Here is a 24765-nt window from a genome sequence, read left to right on the forward strand (position 1 = left end):
CTTGAATGGTTCGTAATCAATGCTATAGCCTAGTTTTCTACGAAAGAAATTACAATGTAATGTAACTACATTCTTACAGCTCTTTTTGTTTTAGTATTGTTACATTTTGGTTTTGTTTTTTGGGTTTTAGTTTTCATCTGCTTTCGGTGTAGAGAAATGACTGAGTACTGAATTGATGACTAGGTTTATTTTCACGGTCAATATGTATATAAGCAGAACTTATTTGGATTATTACTGATTTATTATTAGTTAACGTGTTTAAAAAGACAACTGACTCATCTTATACAAAGTTAGATAGATTATTATCACTTATCAAAACGTATTAAAAATCATGACTGGCAAGAGCTAGTCAAATTTTTAACTGTATCATCCCATTAATATCTACCTATCGAACTAAAAGTTTGCCTTGCCTGCCTAGTAAACAAACTTGATTTGTATGCACCTTTAACACGACACCACCAGATCATATACCAACCTGGTGTCATTGACTATGACGCCTCGCCTGTGAACGAGCATCCAAAGACCTTCAGATCCAAAAACATGCATCGTCTAGGAAGTCACTGCCACATAAAGTACGATCAACCAAATATTGATTTATGCTCACAAAGGCTCAAGAATTCAAAATGGAAGCAGACAATCTCACGCGAATAGCAAAACAAATCATATATGGCGATAGTTCTGATCGATCCGGCTGTAAGGCATCCCCTGTAAAGGCAGTAAAAACGTGGAAAGATGTCTCGTTGAGCGACAGACAAGCACGCGATCCGTTGCCAAGATATCGAACAGACAGTCCGTTCCCTCCACAGGAACCCAGAGCCGGATTACCCATGTAACAAGAATTGCTATAGCTACGGGCCCCACTGTAAGGGGGCTACAACCAAACCCAACTTAAAGTTTTAAAGTTTTGCTTTATGTGTTTCCAAGATCAAGGGCCCCTCGATAAATTTTAAAATGGGCCCCATGCATTCCAAATCCGCCACTGCAGGAATCAACACAAAAATTTAACTCAAAACCTCCCCTGAACGAAACACACGATACTATTTATATTAACTTGGAAACACCATAATTTTTGAGAATTGGGACAGGGATCCCCTCGCTAATGTCCCTTTATTTTCTTCTGGAGTTATGTCGATATTCACGTGATTTAATTCGTTAGCAACAAATGGTTTGTGACTGATTGCCAACGGGAAGCTTTGTTTGTTTACATAGAGAGCCGAATAGAATAACAAACGATTTTGTTAGAAAGATTGCCTACTTCAATATGGCATAAAGAAATTAAGAAGCATCACTATTCTTTCTTACTACTTGTACTAAAAGTCTAGTTGTAGATCCTTTTTTTTAAGGTGAAAAATCATCCAAGTCATAATGGATGATTTTTAATGATATTTTACTTATGATATCTCCACCTAATGATATTTACTTCTATAATATAATAAACCTACCTTTTTCTTATTGACTTAATAGATAGGTACCTATTTAAAATTTCTTTTCTTCAACATTCAAATTTGATCAAATGAAGATACGAGATATAGAGATAGAGAGAGTTTTGCATGCAATTGCAAAAAGAAATGCAAAAGACCGAAATCTTCGTGAATATAAAAGAAAGAAATGAATAGAAGAAATCGAAGACCTCTTTAGTTTCTTGAACCAGCGACTATAGACGATCGTATTATTATAACGTGATGGAGGGCTATTCAATAAAAATTCAACCGTAATCGCGGGGATCTGCCATGTTTCAAATATACGGCGGAATCAGAACTGAGCTATTGCTTTTTCATACATTCCTGAATTAAGGAAGTTTCTAGTAACAAATATCTTCTTTTAAATAGCGTAGAAATACTGTGCCATCAGAATGCGTAGTTAATAAGGCTTTATTTTGAACAAAACATTTAATTTATGATGAAATTCTAACATTTTAGATGTGGGAACATGCATTATGCATGTTACTTTATTTTATCTTATCAGACAGAAGATATTCTGTAAGATCCTTATCTTTTAATTTAGTATCGTGAAAAAAATTAGCATTAAGAATATTCAGTATAATATTTATTTTTGCTAACAAAAATTCCACTTAATAAAGTGTTGAAACTCTTTCGAAGTTTTACGCACAATTTGGGGGATAGTACAGTACTGTTTTTTGTAAATATCTCTCTGTCATAACTTATGTAATTTACATGCGTATAGTTAATGGCAATCGACAATTGCTTTAGTTTCAATTTTTATTGCAGTTTTTATATTGCCGGACGGAAATACGGAAAAGTTGGAATGTGTGCGTGAGTCATTAATGTGACATCATGAAATGATATTGTTTTATTAAAAGTTTAAACAGACTTTAAGTTTTAAAGCCTTTGAGGACTGTAATTAGTAACCGATTTCATTATTTTTAAATGATCTGTTTTTAACAATGTAACCACGAATTGTATTGTGAATCTGATTGAAAAAGAGTAAACCTATGGAGTTTCTTGCTCGTTCTTCTCCATAGGAATCTACACTTTGGAACGAGCAAATAGCTTCACTAGAAGACTGACCGACAGACAGACGTTATTAATATTATTATATTTGCTTTGACGTTCAAAAGTGCCTTCCTGGTCTATTTGAAATAAATCATTTTGATTTTGACTTTGACTTTAAAGAAATTGCACGTAAGTTACTTGACTCTGCACGTGACCAGAAGGCTGGCTATTTCTTCGGTCAGAAGATAAGCATTGCCTTTCAACGTGGCAATGCGGCCAGTCTTCTGGGAACGTTCCATAGTGACAGTGATGCGGACGAGTACTACGAAGCCTAAAGGATATAATGTTTATTTAATTTCTTTTTCTTTATTTTAGTTTTAAGTTGTAGTAAGTTGTGCATATTTTTTATGATTATGTAGTGTAAATATTTTAATTTCAAATAAATAAAATCTCATTCTACAATTTTAATATTTGTATAAGATTTTCATAGTGCAATTTAAAAAGTTTTAAGATTTATTGAAATCAGTGCCGTGTTAAAAATGTAACTAGTCACGGTTTTTTTTTTAATATTTAGTTATTTTTAGGTGGAAAATTATCCAATGACTTCTCCTGCCTTGGGCGAGATGAGAGGAAGTGTCAGACTCTTATTGACTAGAAACCTAGTTTTTTGAGACGGAGTTCCGGTAACTCCTGCAGTGATAAATGGTAAATGATATTTATTTCTGTAAATAGGTTATAAAATAACACTTTTACACGTCAATATTTCAAATACCTAGATGAGGCCGGCTAGTACCGCAGCACTATACGTAAGCTTAGGTTTAGTTATTTACCTAGTCTTGTAAATAAAAAGCATGTATTACATAAACATCAACCGCTTATGACAGTCAACTGGTGGACTATGAGCTCCATCTACACAAGAGGATTGCATAAATACAAAAAAACTACAACTTTTTTAGTGTGTTGTAACATCGTGTGATGTCTAATTTCTTAATTTACTGAAAATATGAAAAAAGTACTTATATTGTCAAATGAATTAATAAAAGTGTGATTATATATCGGTGACCGACGTTAGCGGAGGATTTGCCTTCTACAGTTTTTTATTGGCAGTAAAAGACTTAATATTTTATTGTAGACAAATATCAAAGTAATTTGTTGTTGTCTGAAGAAACTATTCAAGAGTTTGAATATAATCATAAGGACAATAATTAGTTAAAATTCGACTGCACAGTTGGCGCCGTGGCTGGACAACAGGCTGCCGCGCAACGTGTAGCGAGTTTAATTCCCGCACGGAGCAACTCTTTGTGTGATCCACAAATTGTTGTTTCTGGTTTAGGTGTGATGTTGTATGTGAAATTGTATGTTTGTAAACGCACCCACGACACAGGAGAAAATGCAAGTGTGGGGCATCGTTAACAAAACAAAACATACTAAATAAAGGTATCGGTCTACGAAAAAAAAAACGAAAAGCAATGCAACAATTGTATAAAATGAGCAACAGTAGTTGATCGCGAACGTTACAATAACGGTAGTAGTTACAGGCGTATTATACCGGTGATTTCTCACGACATTTCCATGTAATTCAGGAAAAAATATAATAAGACTGAAAATACAATGTCTAGCGTATTGGTTGAGCGATCGCGAGCGCTACGGTTAAGCAAGGCGTTACAGATTCAATGCTCAAGGCGGGCAAGGTTTAAGGTTTAAGGCTTAAAGTTATATTATTATAAGAAAATATTTTTCGAAAAAATCCACAAGAAATGACAGCATGCTCAAAATCTATGGAATTTGTGTGAATTTGTGTGCAAATTTTGTCACAAATTAATTTTATTACTACATATCGTCACGCCTTTTATCCCCGAAGGATAGGCGGAGGCACACATAATGCCACTGTATAATGTCCGCTTTTTTTCACCATTTGTGTTAAAGGTCCCATGTAGTAAGGGGTAACCCTATTGCCATATACCGGGAAAAATCCAAACTGTGCTACTCCTGAGAAAGTTTCCCAAAAAGTTCCAGTAATACTATGCCCAACCCGAGAATCGAACCCAAAACCCCATAGCCCGACAGTTGCACTTGCAACCACTCGACCAACGAGCCCTCGTTCAGAGTCAGATATATTAATTTTATTCTTTATAAATAAAAGTTTACAAGAGCTGATTAATAAAAGTAATGATTACAGGGGAGCCGTTATCGAGTGAACTAAGAAGGTTGAAGGTTTCACCACTACGTACGACTATAAGACCTTTGCCGACCACGCGGTTAACAAAAATATGAAGGACATCTCTAATAGGTGTACCTGGAATTAATTTGGACTTAAAACAAGGCCATTCTTATATTATAATAAAGTGGTATAAGACTCACTGCTTATTTAAACGAGGGTTAACAGAAAAGTTGAGAAAAACGTTATGGATAGTAATAGGAGTTTAAGTCGTATAGATGTCACAATCATTCAAATTTAAACCATAACTAGTTGGATTTAAAATAAAATTTAGGTAAAAGAGTAATATAAGCATTAATTACGTCCACTGCTACAATAAATAGGGAAAAGTATGATTAAAATTCATGTTCAACACGCATGAAGGTGTCAAGAATTCCACGCGTACCACATAACCATTCCGTTTTAATGGATACTCCAGAAAGAATGTATAAAAGAAAACCCAAAAAATTTATAGAATAAACTGATAGATAAGAATCCAATTATTTCTTGATTACATTTGTTGTCTGGCAACGAAAATATCTGATGTGTTTCCACTATAGGCAATGATTCTTCTAAAATCCTGTAACGCAGAAGATTTATGGCATCCTCAACAGAACTTGGTCATAAGGAGACAATGTCGAGACATTATGGCTTTCAAGTCACGGAGAATGAGAAGCCACTTAGTAACTACTATCCAAGCGTCAACCAGAAACCATAGAAACCGCAATATTTTGTGATTATCCACTTATTACATGAATTAATTACTCTTTTTAGAGCTTTTCTTTAGCATCGGTGTAAGCAGAACTGCCCATTCAAGTAATAAAAAAGCGCGATTAGAAGATCTCGAGGTTTCATCAAAAACTCTGACAGAATATGCATAATATTAGGCATAAAAAAGAACATTACCGGGTCTAGGATCCCAGCCATGGGCACGGAGACGGCATCCTCGCCACCTGCCGCCACCAGCTTCTCCAAAACCTTGAGCGTCTGCTCCACGGCTGGCCATTCTCCCTTCTGCGCCAGCATAAGGATCTTAGCAGCCACTTCCCTGATGTTAATCCCCGCACTTGGAGGCTTGACCACATTCTCCGTCCCGTTGCTCTCCTTAACTTCCTTTTTATCACCATTGTTGGAAGAAGTCTCATCTTTAGCGTCATCTGCGGCCTTAGCCGGTGGATTCTTATCTTCGTCAGCATTTTTCTTAGGAGGGCCTTTGCCTCCCTTCTTGCCGCCGGCGGCCTGAGACATAGTCACATAACAGTATCACATTTACGAGGCACTACACAAGGTATCACGAACGGCCATGGCTCGAGCTCTCCGAGTATGTTATTCGTTGGGCGGGCGGAGCATGACTGCGGCACGATTGCGTAGCGCCAGCCGATTTCTTGCATGCTTCAAGTAAATAAAGGCGACGGTGCGCCCGGCTGGATTTACAAACAAACTCCCACGAGCGATGTCTCAGAGCGTCCCATGCATTGACCCATTTATTCTATCACCACTGATCCCTACTTTTTGATAAACTCCTGGTTTTTTCGTTTTCGTGTCATGAACCCTCATAAGATAATCTCGTTATTACGATTATAAATTCCAATAAACAGGAGTATTATTGGAACTGTCCTTCTTCTGCCGCAGTATCTGCGCTGGTTAAAGCGTAAGTAGAGAAGAGTACATACACATGTATATTTAGGTCCAATGCAGTACAAAATCGTACAAACTCAAGAAAGGCACCAAATTCCAAATATACAGACAAATATGGCATTATTCTGTGTAAATAAAAGGTTTCTTTTTATTTTGTAAAAGAAAATAAGTCCGTATTTAATTTCGCTAATAGTCTTTATTTATTATTTTTTAATCTTTTAGCGCAAGGTGGGTTCAATATTCTGTATAGTGGCATTGTTCAACTGTAACCCACTATGATATGATACACTCGATGTGTCAAAGGTGTTGCAATTTAGTAATGAAATTAAATAGCAAAGTCAGTGCCCGATGACTTAACGGTTTCAGCGTTCGAATTCCGCCCCACAAAGAAGCAGGGACCAATACATTGCTGTTTTAATTTAATTCGTAATTTTCGTCAAACGATACTTTCAGAGTACACCCATAAGGATTTATTTTCATAATAAAGTTGAGAATAAGGTTAATGCGTCGTAATTATGAAATATATATATAGCGAAGGATCACCTAGATCTTTCACCTCGCGACCTTGTTAGAGAGAACAGGAAGGCGGAAAATACATTTGTAACGCATTTTCACCTACCAAGATCTGTATCGTGGCCTTAGGAGGTCGGCTGAATTTGCATGTTTCGTCACAGAGGGTAGCGGTGTGTGCGAGGCGAGGCGGGCGAGGCGGGCGGGGTGGCGTCGCGTGCGCCCCACGCGCCACTTCCGGTGCGGGGCGGGCGGCGGGGCGCGGGGGCGCGGCCGGCGCGCGGCCTCGATTCAGCCATCGCCAAGATCAGATACCAAAAAGAATACAAAGACTTGACCGTGGTCCGTTATGTTACGTATAATTTGTGTAGTAATTTATACAAGCGCGGTGTCCTTACGTCAGTGCAAAATATGGAGCTCCACTACACATCGGGTTAAGCTAAGGAGGTATCCTCGGCTGGTGAGGGTCTTTTTATTTTTGATGGTTCGTGTAAGTTGCGCTTGTTGATTGCTGGTCTTTCAATTGTTTATCTGAAAATTGCTTCAAACTTTGCAGTTTTACACAATATATGTACGTTAGTCTCATTGAGTAGGATAACCACTACGGCTACACCATTAGCGCAGCGACTGGGCTATTAACTGCACAACGTGGTGCAGGTTCGATAGATCTACTACAAACAATAATTTATGTTTCTCTATTTATTGTTTTTCCATATCTTGTATGTATACGTTTGGGCATTTCTTATTTCTTTACAAAATAAGATGACTTCGTTTTAAAGGTATTTAGTCATTTCTATCTCCATAATTTATTAAAATGGGAGGAGAATTAATAATTAATTACTTATTCAAATTGGTGTATGTAAGATTCTAGCAATATTATCTTATCTATTATCTTAAACATAATGAATAATAATGATGATGATGAGACAATTTATATTCTATTATTTCAAATTTGAATCCATCCTCCCATTTTATTATTAACATCTTTTATTTTTTATTACATCCCGTGAGACCCGTTTTGTTGAAGAGTCGAGACGAGCCTAAGGAAGTTTGACAGAGATCAAGGCCAAATTCTTCGCTCTCTACAAGTCTGCAAAGCAAGGAGATTGTTTATAGATCACGTAGATAGGTAGGTAATATAGGTTCTGGTTTATCAAAGAGCATTGCTGTAGCAGCCCTTTAGAGTTGCAGTCGCCATACACGGACTGCTTGAGCAGTTACCCAGTGATTCACTTACATGGATCGCTCTTGCAGTTAAAGTCAACAACTTGAAGCTGCTGCCAATTGATAACTACCTACGTGTGTCTATAGTTGACTATGCAGTCGCAGCTTGAAGTAGTCAATCCTGACTGCTTTGAGCATTCCGTGTATTAGACGGCGTCCCTTAGACAACTTTTCGGTGCCCTCTGTCCGAGGAAACTATCGTTTTCTTTTTCTTCTCCTCTAATAATATCTTCTGATTTATTCCGTTACCTCGGAACCAAAACAGTCATTCATGTCCTTGGGACTGTGTTTTCATGGTGTATCTACTGTAAATCCCGGCTTACAGAAGTTGCAGCGGTTGTGGCGGGATTGTCCCAAAAAATGCCCTTTGTAGGAGTGATGACAAATGTCACCTACTCTACTATTACTTCATAGCTTGAATGAACGGCTTTTGATCACCTTTCGAAGGAATCACGAATAAACCCAAAAAAACCACTCCTGCGCATTCAACGCTTTCTCTCGTCAACCTGTAACTTTTGTATGAAATAATGCGACAAAATTAATTGAATTTCCTTGATAAAGTATTATGCACATTTATGTACATAATTAATATAGATAACTGCCATATTTAAATATTATCATCTGGTATGATAAGTAGTGTTTATTATGATAATACGTTGCCGTTGTGAGTTAATCAGTTCGTTACTGCGTTTCAAGCGGTGTGGTCGTGTGTGATTAAAATGTGGAAAAGTGTGATCAACTCTACGCGACTCCGTGGTATTGCTCATAAAAGGTATTTTGAAATTTACTACTAGATAATAATAAGATTGATTTTTGATTGGAGTTAAATATGTACTTAGGTAGATTACCGTGCATTTGGTGTTCTGTCCCATGGTATGTAAGTGCATAGTTCGTGCGTTTTGTTTGTTTGTTTTGTTGCTTTTAGATGCAAGAATGTAGAGGAACCGGTATTTGTAACTCCGGGTACAAGTAGGCTTATTAAGATATGGTAAGATATTATGTTTATTTAAAATAAAGGTAGATTGGTCTGATTACTTCATCAGTCGAGTGACCATATAGACATCACTGATCTGTTGTTAATTATAGGGTTGTATATATATACTAGCTACTTCCGCGCGGTTTCACCCGCTCTGCTCGGCTCCTATTGGTCATAGCATGATGTTTTATAGCCTATAGCCTTCCTCGATAAATGCACTATTCAACACAAAAAGAATTATTCAAATCGGACCAGTAGTTCTGGAGATTAGCGCGTTCAAACAAACAAACAAACTCTTCAGCTTTATAATATTAGTAGGTATAGATGTTTAAGGCTTTATTGGTTTTATCCGCTTGAAAAAAGAAGTTGTCGACTGCACACTGGACATCCTATTGAGAAGAAGTTACATTTGAATATACTAATGCAGGTTACACACCTTGCGTTTTGAATCTGTACAGTTGAACCGTACAGTTAAATCGTTCATACAACATTTAAGTAGATTTGTACGGTTCGACTGCACAGTTATATCGTAAGTTGTGAAGCCTGCATTTATGTACCTCTGATGTATTTAAGAACTTTAAAATTTTGTTTATGTTGTACAATTTAGTCATAATACACTGTACTTACAAGTGGTAAAAAGTGTAGGTGTCACATTTTGTATGTGTGTATAATGTATGACATTCATGTAATATCTATTTATCTTTATATCATCCAACATAACAACGTAATGATTTATCGATTTATTATATGGAGATTAGTGACAAACCCACGTATTTTGTGTCCCAACATTCATAATTTAGTTCAGTAAGGATGACAGGTATGAAAAACAAACGATTATAAGTATCTATTAATATTCACAAGATTGATAAATGAAAAGCTAAGTCACCGAGATGTCTGATCAGCAATGATTTACATACATAAATAGGTGCATAATCTCAAACAAACAGAATTGCTGTGCGGGAACCAAACAGCTGCAACAGGCTTTGGTAAAGCCACTATGTTAACACGCCAATTAGCTATTGAATAAATAGGTATAATTATTCATATACAGATGCCAAAAACACAATGGTTTTAAGAGTACTTACGACAATATTTTTATTTATGACTATCGTGAGACATACTAAATTAAATAAAAATCACGGTTTAACCGATGCATACCAGTATTTTACTACAGTAACTGGCTGTGACGACGTCGCTGCCTCTGCGCACGCCGCTCATGATAAAGATTCCCTCTGTGCCTCGAAACTAGTACAGCTTTTATCCATTAGAGTACGATATATTGAAAAAATGACATGGCTAAGTACCAAAGATCGTGATGACAAAAAACATTGATGAGTAATTTATTATTGACCAATCATTACGGTACATGTTTAGATACAATAATATTGCCAAATTGCGATCTTATCACTCGTGTCTAAAGATAATGTTTATCCGTCAGATTACAAAATCGTAAGTTCTAGGCTACGCTACTAGATTTCCGCAGTAAAAATAGTATCTAATATGAAAATTATTGAAACTCAAGGAAATTGATCAAATTCGACTCAAATATCTGACTTTAGTTTTTTGGTATCGCATGGACATTATATAAATACATAAACTCTCGCCTGTCTCCCATGGGAGTAGGCAGAGACAATGGAACGCCAATTTTAACAGGGTTAGAGTTTTAGAATTTATAATTGAAGCTACTTAACTCTCCGGAGGTTAAAAGACATTGTAAATCATAAGTATGAACCAAAGAAAATGCATTGTATACTTCTTCTTGTCTAGCTTTTTTCTACCGCTATGGTGTAGACCTTTTTCAGTTTCTGCTATCTCTCTTGGTCTGTAGCGATTTCTAACAATTTTTTATATCTATCTACTAACGACACATTCCAATACCTACCTATCGTTAGATTTGCCTGCCAGAGGTAGAATTTTGACATAAGCTCCATACAAAATGTGTAATTTTATATTTTATTTTTTATAATCATTACCTTGGTTATCAGCACCCACGCCATTACCTACGTCGTTACCTCGACGATAGATTAATTTATGGTATTTTTTCCACTGTTACACATATTGAACAAACATATTTTTTTCTCATAGATATCAAAAAGTTGTTCTAGACTGCAATTAATTAGTCGCGTAAAACTGAAAAAGCTATGCACTAATGTATTCTAGGGAGGTCTAATATAGAAGAGCACTTAATACCGATTTCAATGCACGGATCTCAATCCAAAATCGGTCGAATTTCGACATTCGTTTATAGAGTTTCTATCAAAAATGAAGTTCGATCCAAAGATTTTTCTTGTTTGATTATTTTTACAACATTTTTAGTACTGCAGGAACTTTTACGGATTTGCCAAATGTAAGTAGTTGTTGACTAAATAAACAAAGGACCAAAAGCGTAGTTCGAACCCGCGTTACTTGTTTTTTTGTTGAATTATTAATTAGGTATAATTTTATTGTACAAAACTATCACAGTGCTGCTATCAAACTTTAAATATCCCATATCACTCAGTTCCGTTAGTCACTATACTATGTTCACGATAATGCTGTCTCCTGTCCGTTGGTATCCGTAATGTACGCAATTGTACACAAATAGTATTCTAACATATGTATACGCAGTATTGTGTGTAAATAAGTTAATATATGTATCATGTTCAATGACTAAGTAGTCATATAGTACATAGTAGTGTCTATCTAGTTAGATGAGTTGTTCAAATAAACTTCTTTGTAAAAACGAAAAAATCTGTAATAATAGGCGTATGTATCTTTTAATTTTTCGCAACTAGAGTCGATTAAACATACAATAGACAGATAATAATTGAAAGAATCACGCTACGATAACTAGGAGCCGAACAGAGCGGGTGAAACTGTGTGGATGTAGCTAGTCTAATATAAAACATTTACTTATTTCCTTATACAGTGAAACCTCGTTAAGTGGGACCTGGATAAGTGAGAAACCTCCACAACTGGAACTCATACTGAGGTCCCTACCCATTGGCACTGAATTACCTCTATTAGTGGGACAAAAAACCCTCTATATCTGGGATTTGTTCTTTCGATTTATCATCTTAGTTACCTCTATAACTGAGACAGCAAGTGAATTTTAATGCATAAACCTCAGTAACTGAGACAACATCGTTTTGTTTGTTGATTTACTTATTCTTATTCATTTATAATGTGCACATAACACATTGTTTTATTTAAGAATCACACCTCTTTATGTGAAATAATTCATATGTTCACCTCCATTAATGGAACCCTCTGTAAACGAGACAAATGTTTATTTATACCTGGTTATTTGAGACACTGGGTTAGTGGAATACCTCTATAAGTGATACCAATTTGAAGGTCCCTTGATGTCTCACTTAACGAGGTTTCACTGTACTTAGAAATGACTAGGTCCATTATTACGCAATCAACATTCCTGTTACAATTCTCATATTTGTTCTCTAAACAAACATAAATTGTTAGTTTAAAGATTAATTGTCCAACTTCCATTTCTTATTTATTTTGTTTTATCTGATAGTGACCGCGATTAGCCAACCGTTCAGATACTAAGTTGTATAAATGTGGACTAAAATCGAACGGAAATATTTAATCTATAGGCCTATAAGTATTTATAGTTGCCAAGTGCTTAGTTTGAGAACGATTGGACCAAATTCTATTAAAAGGAAAGGTCGTCCAGTGTTCTACATTTATCCACATTTGTCACTTATTTTCCATTTTTCACAATAAGATCGAACTTAAGACCGGAGGCCCAATAACCCGCCTTCCCAATCTTCCCAATCCCCGATTCCCCAACAACGCTTAAATTCGCAACGCCGGCAATGCACTTGTATCGCCTCTGGTGCTTCAAGTGTTCAAAGGCGGCGGCGAATGCTTACCATCTGGTGATCTGCTCGTTAACCGGCTTATTCCATAAAAAAAGACATTATGGTCAGTAGTCCGTAGAATAATAGAAGATGTGTCTGCAAACTATGAATAAATCAATATTAATGTAATTTTCGTCACTACTTTCGTCGTATTGCTTCCATATTTACGATTCCCATCAGTCAGCTGTATTTATTATGAAGATAACAACATTTATTACGTCTTTGCTTATCAGTCACTTGCATGTACAGTTAGGTACTATTTATCTAACAAGTACTTACGTTACCTGCGCAGGAAATAAAACATATTATTCCTATAAATTATTTCTACTAATTGTACATACGAATTATTCCTACAAATTATGCCTACAGATTATTCTTCCAAATTATGCCTACCGATTATTCTTCCAAATTATTCCTTTAAATTATTCCTACAAATTATGCCTACAAAATTATTCCTACAAACTATTCCTACAAATGATGCATACAAATTATTTCTACAAATTATTCCTACAAACTATTCCTTCAAATTATTCATATTCTTGGAACTTCAAATTATTCTTACAAATTATGCCTACAAAGAATAACTATTCAATTATGCCTGTTTTTTTTCTTGGCAAAATCCAGACACATTAAAAATAAAATCTTGTAAGCATAATGCTGTGATCATCATAAATGAGCAAAATATGTAAATCTGTCTTTTCTCATATAATTGAATATTTAGCGTGTAAAAATATTCTAACAGACATTATACAAACTACAAAAGAATATTGCAATGCATCCTCTAAATATATACATTTTTTTAAATAAACATTTATTGACCAAAATATACATGTATGAACTTTTACATCAAAAATCGCCAAACTGTATTACAGTTTGTTGGCGAGAGTGGCGCTCTTATACTTATACAATGTAATTGCTTATTACTATTATTTATAAATACATAATACATACTTTATATCTATTACAATGAACTTGCTTCAAGCTTCCTTGTGCGAACTGCTAGGGAGTGGAACTCCTTGCCGGAGTCTGTGTTTCCTGATGGGTACAACCTGGGTGTCTTCAAAGCCCGAGTGAATAGGTTGCTTATGGGCAGACGTGCTCCACCGTAGGCCGCATCATCACTTACCATCAGGCGAGATAGCGGCCAAACGTCGACCCATTTAATGTAAAAAAAAGAACTTTATTTTTTAATTTTAAACAGGCACTTATGTATTTAACTTATTTAAATATTCTTTCTTCAGCATTTTCTTTAAGGATGATTTGCTTAAGTTAACAATGTTATTTCTTACGAAAGCTACTTTATTATAAATTATAAATATTATAAATATTTTACAGATGGAGCCACCAACTTAAAGTGGGTGCTGGCCAAAGTTACTTACACAACCCGGGCTCCGAACCACTGTCGTATGACTCGCTGGGCGAGGTTATAGAGCAGACAGTCAACAAGTATCCTGACAGGGTTGCCATCAGGTCTCTCCATGAAGACATCACCATCACATACGCTGAGTTGTTGAAACAGGTTGGTTTTGCATATTTTATAATCGGAATAGCCGCAGAAAGATTTGCGTAGAGAGTGTATGGAGGGCAGGCAAGCTCCGGCTCTTTAGTGGGACGATCATGAAGAAAAATACCTATCTATTTATTGGTAAAAAATAATTTTATAAAATGTTGGTAGGTAGGTAGAGTACAATGCATCTATCTTCACTCCTACTTTTCCTGTGGTATCGTAATAGCCGACTAAGGCCCCGGTTAGCCCCACTTGACCGTTGTGCTGCCTTGCTTCGAAGCAAAGCAAAAAATATATGGAAAACGACACTGCGAGGATGCAACGCAGCTTAACGGACAGTCGGGGTCACGGCCTAAGGTACTAGATATTTAATAGAGACCAGTCAGCAGCGCTCTCTCATAAACTATAAGTAAATAAATAAACTTCTCAAAGGCGACTTCCAATCCACCTATGGCATTTTATGTAGAACAGCCCAAAGTCCAAAAGCAGACCGCTATGAGAATTCAGTGAAAGTTGGTGAATATTGTCATATTATAAATTCACATTAAATTATGAAAATAATACTGTATTTATGTTTCCAAAAGCAACAATGCCAAAAAACAGCTTAAAGCAGCTTGTCAGATAATAATTCCAATACCCAATTACCTTTTTATTAATAATTTATTTAATACTTGCAGCAAAACGCCACTAATTCCGTTCTCTGTCAGTATTTGACTCGTAAATAATGAGTAATTATTCATTATTTATTTATTATGGGTAATTAATAAACCATTCATTTATTATTATTATTCAATCAAGTTATTTTATTAAAAACCTTCTAAATCTTTGATTTCTAAATGACTATGAATCATAATACATTCAAGTATTTACAATTTTGCTTAAAATCATATTTGATAATGGAGAATAGGTTTCAAATCGATTCAATTAAACTGTCAAACGAATGAATCACTTGACGGTAAGCAATTATCGCCGCCCATGAACTACATCCGAAACACTCAAACATCGCGTTAGAAGTGCGTTGCCATCCTTTTGGGAGTAGAAATTTGAGGATTGTTGGAGATATGAGGTTCGGGGAGATTGGGGAGAGAGTCAATTGGGCCTCTAGTATCCGCACTCACACGATGAAGCACGCTGGTTTTTTGTGAGGCTGTGGTTACACTCCGAGCCGGCCCATTCGCGTCGAAGTTTAGCTCTCTGACTTATTATGTGTCAGAAGTTGACCCTTAAAAAGTACCTAATGACACCTATTTATAATGTATTACCAGGTTGAACCTTAAAAATGTCTTGCAAAACTTTAATAAAGTACCCAACTAATAAGTCTGCACGGTTGGTGCGGTGGCTGGGCAACTGGCTGCCGCGCAACGGGTAGCGGGTTCGATTCCCGCACGGATCAACTCTTTGTGTGATCCACAAATTGTTGTTTCGGGTCTGGGTGTCATGTGCATGTGAATTTGTATGTTTGTAAACGCACCCACGACACAGGAGAAAATCCTAATGTGGGGAAATGTTAAAAAAAATGTTTGACATCTCACTTACAGGCGGACTCATTGGGCTGTGCTCTCCGCGCCCAAGGCCTGCAGAAAGGCGACACAGTAGGGGTGTGGTCACACAATAGTGCAGCATGGATCGTCGCTGTAGTCGCCGCTGCCAGGGCCGGCCTTATATCTGTAAGTTATTATGTTGAACTACATTCTTAAATAACTGTTATAGCGACTAACGGTCAAGTCCAATAAATCTATCTTTCGGTAGATTTGCTTACTAGAGATAGTATTTTGACATAATCTCCATACAAAATGTGTCAAAATTCTACCTCTGGTAGACAAATCTATCGATAGATAAGGTTATTGGAATTGGCCGTAAGGGACTACGTATTTCATGAAGACCGAGTAACAATATTCTTTGATAAATGTTATTCTAGTTTGACTTCCAATCTGTTTGCCATACGTTGAGATTAATGGCAAATCCCTCTTTTGAATAGGCCCAAATAGTCCAGCAGTGGACTCCCACGTACTGTTTGTGATGAGGATGATGATGAATTCTTTACTAGTACAAAACTCTTTACTAATATCGTAAGTGACCCGGTTGTGGCCACTTTAAGAATTTTGTCGACTTTGAGGCTTTCTTAACTTATAGTTTTTGTTACCACGAGCATATTTCTTGTAAAAAGTAATTTAACATGTATTAACCTTGCCTAAGAAAACCCTTTTTTAAAGAACGTCCAATAGAAAAATAACTGTATAAAAAAGAAAAAAATAAAGGGAGTTTGTGCCATTTTTGGCCAGATTCGTGCCATTTCTGGCCACGGTCGTGTGCCAGTTCTGGCCATCAAAAAATACCATAAAAGTAATCAAAATTTATTAATTTAATTGAACATTTTACAAACAATGGTTTTCATTTAGTTTGGAAAATATGAAATATTATTACTTCACTTGAATTTAACTTACAAATAAAGAGATCAACATTTATATGACGTTGGTAAAAGCTGCAAAGTAAACTGACCTCCCTTTTGTGTGAAGGCAATTTATTGCATCTCTGAAAATGAAAAATATGTATTTGTTGATATGTAAAGCCAAGGAAAAATAATAAATAAATTACGATAAATGACTAGAAGTGGGGCGTCTATGTACAAAAATTTTGGCCAGGCATGTGGCCAAAGATGGAGAAATTCATAATTTTGTCTCCATTAGTGGCCACCTAGTAATAAACTCACTTCAGAAACATATGGCGACAAAATAACTTTAGTTCCACTTAGACAATATATTCTTCATGTAGTATTAACATAAACATCCAAACAATAAGCAAAGATTTAAAAAATAAAAACCAAATCCTCACACGCTCGCCTTAGCTTTTTTGTTAAGATCTTAACAATTTCACCCTCAACTAAAAAGAATGACTTGTTGCATCAAAGTGAAGTTTGACACATCAAAGCTGCCAACGGTATCAGTGTCTACAATATTCAATATTTTAAATACTGTACATAACAGAGTAATTTATTTGTCCATGCCTTAGTTATAAATATTTGAAGGCCCAAATGGCCACAAAGGGGTCGATGGCCACAACCGGGTCACTTGCCCTAGGTACTATAAGAAAGTTGCAGTTTCCATTGATTAATTTATCATTACTAAAGTATAAATTTCAACCATTCTTATTTGACATTCCAGGTATTAATAAATCCAGCATACGAAAAGAAAGAACTAAGTTTCTGTATAAAGAAGACTGGAATGAAGAGTTTACTCATAGGAGACGCGTTGCCAAGGAGAAATTACTACGAGGCCTTATCGCAACTGATACCTGAGCTACAAAACAGTGGGCCAGGCTCTTGGAAGTCCAGCGAGTTTCCAACTTTGAACTCTATTATTAATGCTGGAAGGGATAAATTAGCGTAAGTCTCATTATCGAAATCACAGTTTAAGTGATATGATAGGCGTATAACTATTTTTCTATGAGTCACGAAGCCATATAGTTTAACGATTATGTTTCATTTTTATTTTTTTTTCTTTTTAACTTAAAGTACCTATAGGTACATAAGCCTTTACTTCTTCAGATAATAATGTTAAATGTTCAAAAACTGTATTATTTTAATTATTATGTTATCGCCTTACTTACGTAACTGTTTGACGAGGAACTCGACTAGTTTCAAGCCATACTAAAGGCTCATATTCATGTGCAGCGCGACAATCACCACGTCGTGGCTCGCGGAATGCTGTTCATTTTTATGTAAATCATGACTAAAACAACATCGTCAGAGTCGCGGATAGCCAGTGGATGCAGGTGGCGGCTTGTCGTTCTACGTGGAGGACTAAGGGGGAGGCCTTTGTTCAGCAGTGGACGTCTCTCGGCTGATGATGATGACTTAAACTATCTATGTCTTGTTGGCACAGGGGCACCATACAGTATGATTCCTTATTGACGGGCTCCGGCAGCCAGATCTCCCAATATGGCGGCGAGGTGAAGTCGGGCGACGGCAGCATCATACACTTCACATCGGGCACCACTGGTGAGGTTCAGAGGTACTTACTGTGACAGTGCCTTGGTTAATGAGAATGCTAGTAGACCTAATATACCTATATAATCAACCATTATGGAAGGGATAGCAGAGATATCTTTATTTTTGGTGACTTTTTATAATAACTATCGTGAGACGTACTTAATTAACGTACGTAAGAGTATTGAGTAAACCGTGATTTTTAGTTAATTTTGATGATTTAACCACGATCCCTAAAATTGCTTCTCGCAGACGACCTAGCGAGTTACTGGGACACAAGCTCGAAGCAGGAGTAGGGACGGCGTGGTTTTTAGTCAGTAAGAGTCTGACACTCTCTTTTGTTATACCCAAAGCGGGATGAAGACTCTAGTATGATTATTCCCTCAAAAATAAAGTGTAGGGATTTCAGCAAACACATTTTAGGGAAGGCATATGTTCAACAGTAGACCTGACTCAGTCAATATTATAGATAAATGATAATAATGGATAGAATAAGTCAAATGAAGAGTCATTAGACTTTCCGATTCCAATGCATTTATTAACCAAACACTCTCATGTTACAGGGGACCCAAAAGCAGCTCTAGACTCCCACATGGGCGTAGTAAACAACACGTACTTTGTAGGCAAGAGAAACTTATTAGATCAAGGACATCATAGTATTTGTGTACAGGTAATTAATACATTTATTTTAATTTAATTGCTTCTATGACACTCCTCAATCTTCTTAATCCCGAATTTCCCAACAACATTTAAATTCTTAACCCCTAAAACGGCAACGCACTAGTAACGTCCCTGGTGTTTAAGTTGTTTTTTTTATGAATTAAAAAATAAACGAGCGGACGTATCACCTGATGGTAAGCAATCGCCGCCGCCCATGGACACTTGATACCAGAGGCGTTACAAGTGCGTTGCCGGCTTTTTGGGGGTTAGGAATTTAAGCGTTGTTGTTCGGGAATCGGGGATTGGGAAGATTGGGAAATGGGGGGTTGTCGTCGGTATTCTGTGAGGCCGCGGTATCACTCCGGTCGAGCCGGCCCATTCGAGCCGAAGCATGGCTTTCGCACACTTAATCTTGTTGTACTTGTATGGACAAGTACAGCGGCGGCGATTACTTACCATCAGGTGATCATTCTAGTAATTTGCCGACTAAAACCGTAAAAAAAAAATGATTGATTGAACCCCAAATTACCATCATGTTCAGATGATAATGTTATTTTTTTATTTCCAGGTGCCTCTGTTCCACGCTCTTGGTTCTATAGTGACAATCCTGGGCGGTTTGAGGCACGGTAGTTCACTAGTGTTGGCTGGGGCCATCTATAATGTTGATGACAATATCAAGGCTTTGTTTGCTGAAAAGTAAGTCTACTTTTTGTCTAGCTTATTCTTAGATAGGTCAGTAACCTATCTATGTCTCAAACTATAACTTAGTTCACTCAGATCCATTGTATAATGGCTTACTCTCATGTTACCTATGTTGTAGAAGACCTCTATCTCCAAAATACGATGTCAACTCGCCAGTAATTAATACACACCCACTTTTCACCATTTGTGTTTTAAGTCCCATATGATAGGGGGTGAGCCTATTGCCATATACTGGGCACAATTACAAACTCCGTGCAATTCCAAACTGGGAAATTTTCGAAAATCAGCCCAGTAATACTTTGTATAACTGTGATACCTTTCCTTATTTTAAACGTCCATTAACCAAAAAATCAATTCCTATTTTCCAGGTGTTCTGTGATAATGGGTACCCCGACGATGTATGTGGACATGCTGGCGAAGATCAGAACGATGGGTGATGTTCCGTCCAAGCTGAGAGTAGCACTGGCAGCTGGGGCACCCTGCAGTCCGCAGCTCATTAGAGACATGCAGAAGTATCTTAAGACTGAAACAGTGAAGGTATTTGGGTTTTGATTAATAAAATAATGAGTTATTATTTTACATGGGGTTACAGCCAACTGCACACCATAGTCCTGGAGGCTTACTCTTGAATCCAATTTCGATCGGTCGATATTGATATTATGAAATTTCGTACTCTTGAGATGTAACACTAGCGCCCATGTGGATATTGTATGAACTAAATGGTTTAAAGTTTAGCTTTATATTCTATACTTTGATTGTTATTTTAACAGAGCTAAGATTGGGGTCGTATAGTTTAGACATTGAAAAATAATTATTGAGATTTTATTGATGTTGGTTTTAAGAGTAAGTGATAGGTGATATCATAGTCATAGTTCAGGTTACAAGGTTTACTAATTAAGAAAGAACAGATGACAACAGTAGACGGTCACTCAACCATTAACGTACGCCACGTTTTGGGCAGTTGTCCTTTCTTTACACTGAAGCTTTCATTATCTATCCTTTCAATTCCAAGTTTAGTACTTACCAAGTAACTTTGTTTCTTTCCAGGGTCTGTACGGTATGACAGAGACCACAGCGTGTATTTTCCAGAGTATCCCAGGCGACAGTATCGACGTGGTGGCCGAGACTGTCGGTTACATTCAGGATCATGTGGAAGCCAAGGTAGGTATTCACGTCAAATATCACTGAAATGATTATCACATACCCTGTGAAAATCTGCCTTCACCCGTAACTCTTCTGGTGTAGCGGGGGTCCATGAATGGCGCTGGTCACTTGGCATCCGTCTGTTCGTTGTGAGCGAAATCATAAGTTTACTAGTTTGAGATTTAAAACCATGCAACGTCACACCTTTTTTTCCTTTTCACTATTTGTGTTATAAGTCCAATGTAGTAGGGAGTGAGCTTATTGTCATGTACTGGTACTACTGAGAAATTTTCGAAAAGCCGAAAATTGCCGTGCTATATTTAAACTTTACCCGACACGGGAATCGAACCTGAGAACCCTTGTCCGGCAATCGCACTTGCGACCACTCGACCAAAGAGGCAGTGATACTGTTACATAAATATCTGTATTTTTTTTAATAAGCATTTATACATCTATTTATTATCATATCCTCAGGTTGTTGACGAGAAAGGTGACACAGTGCCATTCGGCAGTCCAGGAGAACTGGTGGTGCGTGGCTACAACATCATGATCGGCTACTGGGACGACCCCGCGAAGACCAGGCAGGCGCTCAGTGAAGACGGCTGGCTTAACACTGGGTAAGACATCTTAAACAACAACCCTTTAAGAAGAAATATTGAATATCAAATTGGAGACCTATTTACATCAACTTTTCACTGTTTTAATTTATATTAGGGATGCGTGCAATTACGATAGATATAGCAGATGGTTTTAGGTTCCATCCTAAGAAGAATGTTTTAACGTTACCACACACACTATTTGGGATTTTTTCCTGTGTCGTAGGTGCATTTGCAAACATATAATTTCACATACACATGACACCTAGACACAAAACAACAATTTGTAGATGACATAAAGAATAGCTCCGTGCGGGAATCGAAGCCGCTACGTGTTTTGCGGCTGCCGGTTGCCCAGCCACCGTGCAATCTAAAATTCTAAAGCTACAATAATTGATACTTTTCCAAATCGTTCTTATTATGTATATCATGAATGCCAAGCTAGAGCTTGGGAGTCACTCGTGTAACCACTACATCATCGCTGTCGTATTGTATTGTATTGTATTTTTTTAAATTACAGAGACAAATTCACAATAAGCGAAGATGGTTATGGCCGCATAGTGGGCCGACTGAAGGACATTATAGTTCGAGGCGGAGAGAATATCGCCCCTAAAGAGATTGAAGATCTACTAATCACACACCCTGATATTGAGGACTGTCAGGTAACTAGGACAATTGAACTTGGAAACTGAACGAAGCCCACCTTTATGAGCTCACTGCCAACGTGGCAATTTTTGACTGACGTTAGTGGAGGATTTGCCATCAGCATATTTTTTTTCGGTTTTAAGGACAGGACATTTACTAGTCGGGTTAGAGAACACTATTAGGTCCCTTCGTAGTGCAGCTTACGACCTAGGTCTCAGTTCCAAATCACAAAAAAATAAATATAACAATTTATAAGCATGTATAACTTGCTAAGACCCAGTAAAATTTAGGTTCAACCTTAATAAAAACTAACAATAACATATTCTCACCATTAGAGATTTAATTAGGCAAAGGCATTAGCATTAGGCACCTTATAGTACACAGATAGTGTAATAGATATCACCTAGTAAATTAGGCAAATGCGTATAAAATACACAATAAAATACGTATTTTAATTTTATTAAATTCTGTTTAAAAGCAATAAACTTATTAAACATCCTCGTTGGAGTCATTCCCAGTAATCGCGAGTACTACAACTTTACTAGAATCTTGTTTACGTAACCAACGATATCTTATTGTTGTCACCAGGTAATAGGCATCCCAGATGAGAGGCTCGGTGAGGAGTTATGCGCAGTTCTTCGCGTCAGAGAAGGTGCTTCAGTGACGGTAGACGATGTCAGACGACATTGTGATGGCCACATCGCCCGGTTCAAGATCCCCAGGGTGCTGAAGACGATTGAAGAGTTCCCCAAGACAGCCTCCGGGAAAATACAAAAGTATCGCCTAAAAGAAATGGTTGAGAGTGGAAAATTGTAGCTTTTTAATAAAATGTTTATTTATTTTTGTACTTATTCCATTGCGTTATTCATTACCTAAAATGGTTTTATTTTTCGCTAATGATTCCCGCAACATCGTGACAACACTGTCAGGAACAAGTCTAAAAAATACTTGGCACTGTCTAGAAATCCGATATACAGGATATTAATGTTCACAGTCAGTCAGTTAACTAATAACTAAACTTCTAAACCTAAACGGTGGAGAGATGGAAGCTTTTTCATCATTAGTTTTATAGTAAAATTCTAGAATTCACTTACTCACAATAAAAATAAAACTTAGTTGAGAATTCTATGACATTTTAATTTGATTCAAATAAAACGAGAACTTCAAGTTTAGTTTATGTAATGTTGCATGTATATGATCGTAACAAAATCATGCACCATTTTGAAAGTAGGTTTCTACCTATTGTTGAATAATAATAACACACTATCTCAGGACCGAACCCTGTGAACCGACATCGGAGGCTAGTAAGGAATTTTAGACGATTATAACAGCCTCATTAACCAATATCCACGAGCACTACGTCTAGTTCAGTGAAAATGTTGGATCATAAATTTTTAAACTTACGCATGTATTAAATTATAAAAATACGTACTTATATACCGACACGTAAGTTATAGTATATACTAGCTTTTGCCTGCGACTTCGTTCGCGTGGAATAGTGACTTCCGGCAAATTTTTGGTTTTAACCACATAGTTCCCGATCTCGCGGGATCTCTTCAAAAATGAGATGTGGAAGATATTCAGGGAACTCTTCAAAAATCAACATAATGAGCTCTCGTTTGAATTTAATAGATGTATACTCACTTAGGGCATTGAAAAAATAGTTTAAAAACGGACTTAAACTAAAGAAATATTATAATCTTTCCGAACTTAAGATGAAAACTAACTTAAAACTAAAGAAAGCTACGAATTACGAATTTATAACAATTAAAAAAGAAATTATATTACAACCTATCCTCTATGCTATAATAACCAAGCTTAAACTAAATAATTTAAAAGAAACGACTTAAATCTAAATCTAATCTAATTAATTTATAAATTAGACTTACAATTTTATTAAAAAAACTAACTACAGTAACTACTAATAATCGATATCAAACTAAACCTACGTTAAATAGTTTAACCAAAAAACCCAAACACATAAACTTATTAATTGACAAATACAACGAAACCAATTTAGAATATACGAAACAGCAGGACCACTACAGACAAATAATCATACGACTGATAATAGAAATTTTTCTACGATAGTACCGAAGCGCTCGGCCGATACCCAACCAAATGAATGTAACGAAACCATAGCGCGATCTATTTCGATCCCAACGCCATCTATCGAGGATAAAGACAACTTGGATTATTTATTTATACTCCGTTCGGGCATTTTCTTTATACTAAATGTTTAATTATATTGATATTATTTTTTTTCATACCTTTTTACTATTTATTTACTTTTTTTCGATGAATTAAAACAATAACATGAACCGAAGTCGTGTAACGATCGACATAGAATTATCTATACTCCGTTAGAGCATTTTCTTTGTACTAAATGTTTTATTATATTGATATTATTTTTTTCATACCTTTTTACTATTTATTTTTTTTTCGATGAATTAAAACAATAACATGAACCGAAGTCGTGTAACGATCGACATAGAATTATTTATAAATAATTTATTTCTTATTTTTATTTTTTGATTTTTGAAATAAAAATATATCTATGTCCTTTCTAAGGTTCTAAACTATATCTGTACCAAATTTCAACCAAATCCGTCAAATAGTTGCGGAGATTAATGGTATAAGCATAGAATGTTCGACGTGATTCTTTAATT

General features: G+C 36.4%; 2 protein-coding genes across 3 annotated transcripts in view; one reads left to right on the plus strand and one right to left on the minus strand.

Annotated features, from left to right (window-relative positions):
• LOC118265560 (serine/threonine-protein phosphatase 6 regulatory ankyrin repeat subunit A) overlaps positions 1–6002 on the minus strand; it is a 40494-nt gene extending 34492 nt beyond the window's left edge. For both annotated transcript variants that reach the window (XM_035578491.2, XM_035578490.2), the window contains exon 1: positions 5557–6002. In XM_035578491.2, the coding sequence (XP_035434384.1) occupies positions 5557–5898 (342 nt within the window). In that variant the 5' untranslated portion in view covers positions 5899–6002. The remainder of the gene's footprint in view (positions 1–5556) is intronic.
• A 2667-nt stretch (positions 6003–8669) lies between these two features.
• Positions 8670–22947, plus strand: LOC118265532 (medium-chain acyl-CoA ligase ACSF2, mitochondrial). Its single transcript, XM_050706186.1, has 12 exons — positions 8670–8794; positions 14194–14377; positions 15904–16032; positions 17527–17747; positions 18247–18362; positions 18914–19020; positions 19579–19706; positions 20081–20249; positions 20760–20873; positions 21330–21472; positions 21972–22113; positions 22685–22947. Exons 1-12 carry the CDS (start codon positions 8742–8744, stop codon positions 22910–22912), a joined length of 1734 nt encoding a protein of 577 aa, XP_050562143.1. The 5' UTR covers positions 8670–8741; the 3' UTR covers positions 22913–22947.
• The last annotated feature ends 1818 nt before the right edge of the window (positions 22948–24765 follow it).

This window comes from Spodoptera frugiperda, chromosome 28, assembly GCF_023101765.2.
Source record: "Spodoptera frugiperda isolate SF20-4 chromosome 28, AGI-APGP_CSIRO_Sfru_2.0, whole genome shotgun sequence".
Lineage (NCBI taxonomy): Eukaryota > Metazoa > Arthropoda > Insecta > Lepidoptera > Noctuidae > Spodoptera > Spodoptera frugiperda.

Excerpts from the sequence above, each read along its gene's own strand:
- LOC118265532 (XM_050706186.1), top strand. The coding sequence starts at position 8,742 with ATGTGGAAAAGTGTGATCAACTCTACGCGACTCCGTGGTATTGCTCAT. Across the intron at positions 14,378-15,903 it reads ACGCTGAGTTGTTGAAACAG|GCGGACTCATTGGGCTGTGC; the intron begins GTTGGTTTTGCA and ends TCTCACTTACAG. Across the intron at positions 19,021-19,578 it reads ATCATAGTATTTGTGTACAG|GTGCCTCTGTTCCACGCTCT; the intron begins GTAATTAATACA and ends TTTTATTTCCAG.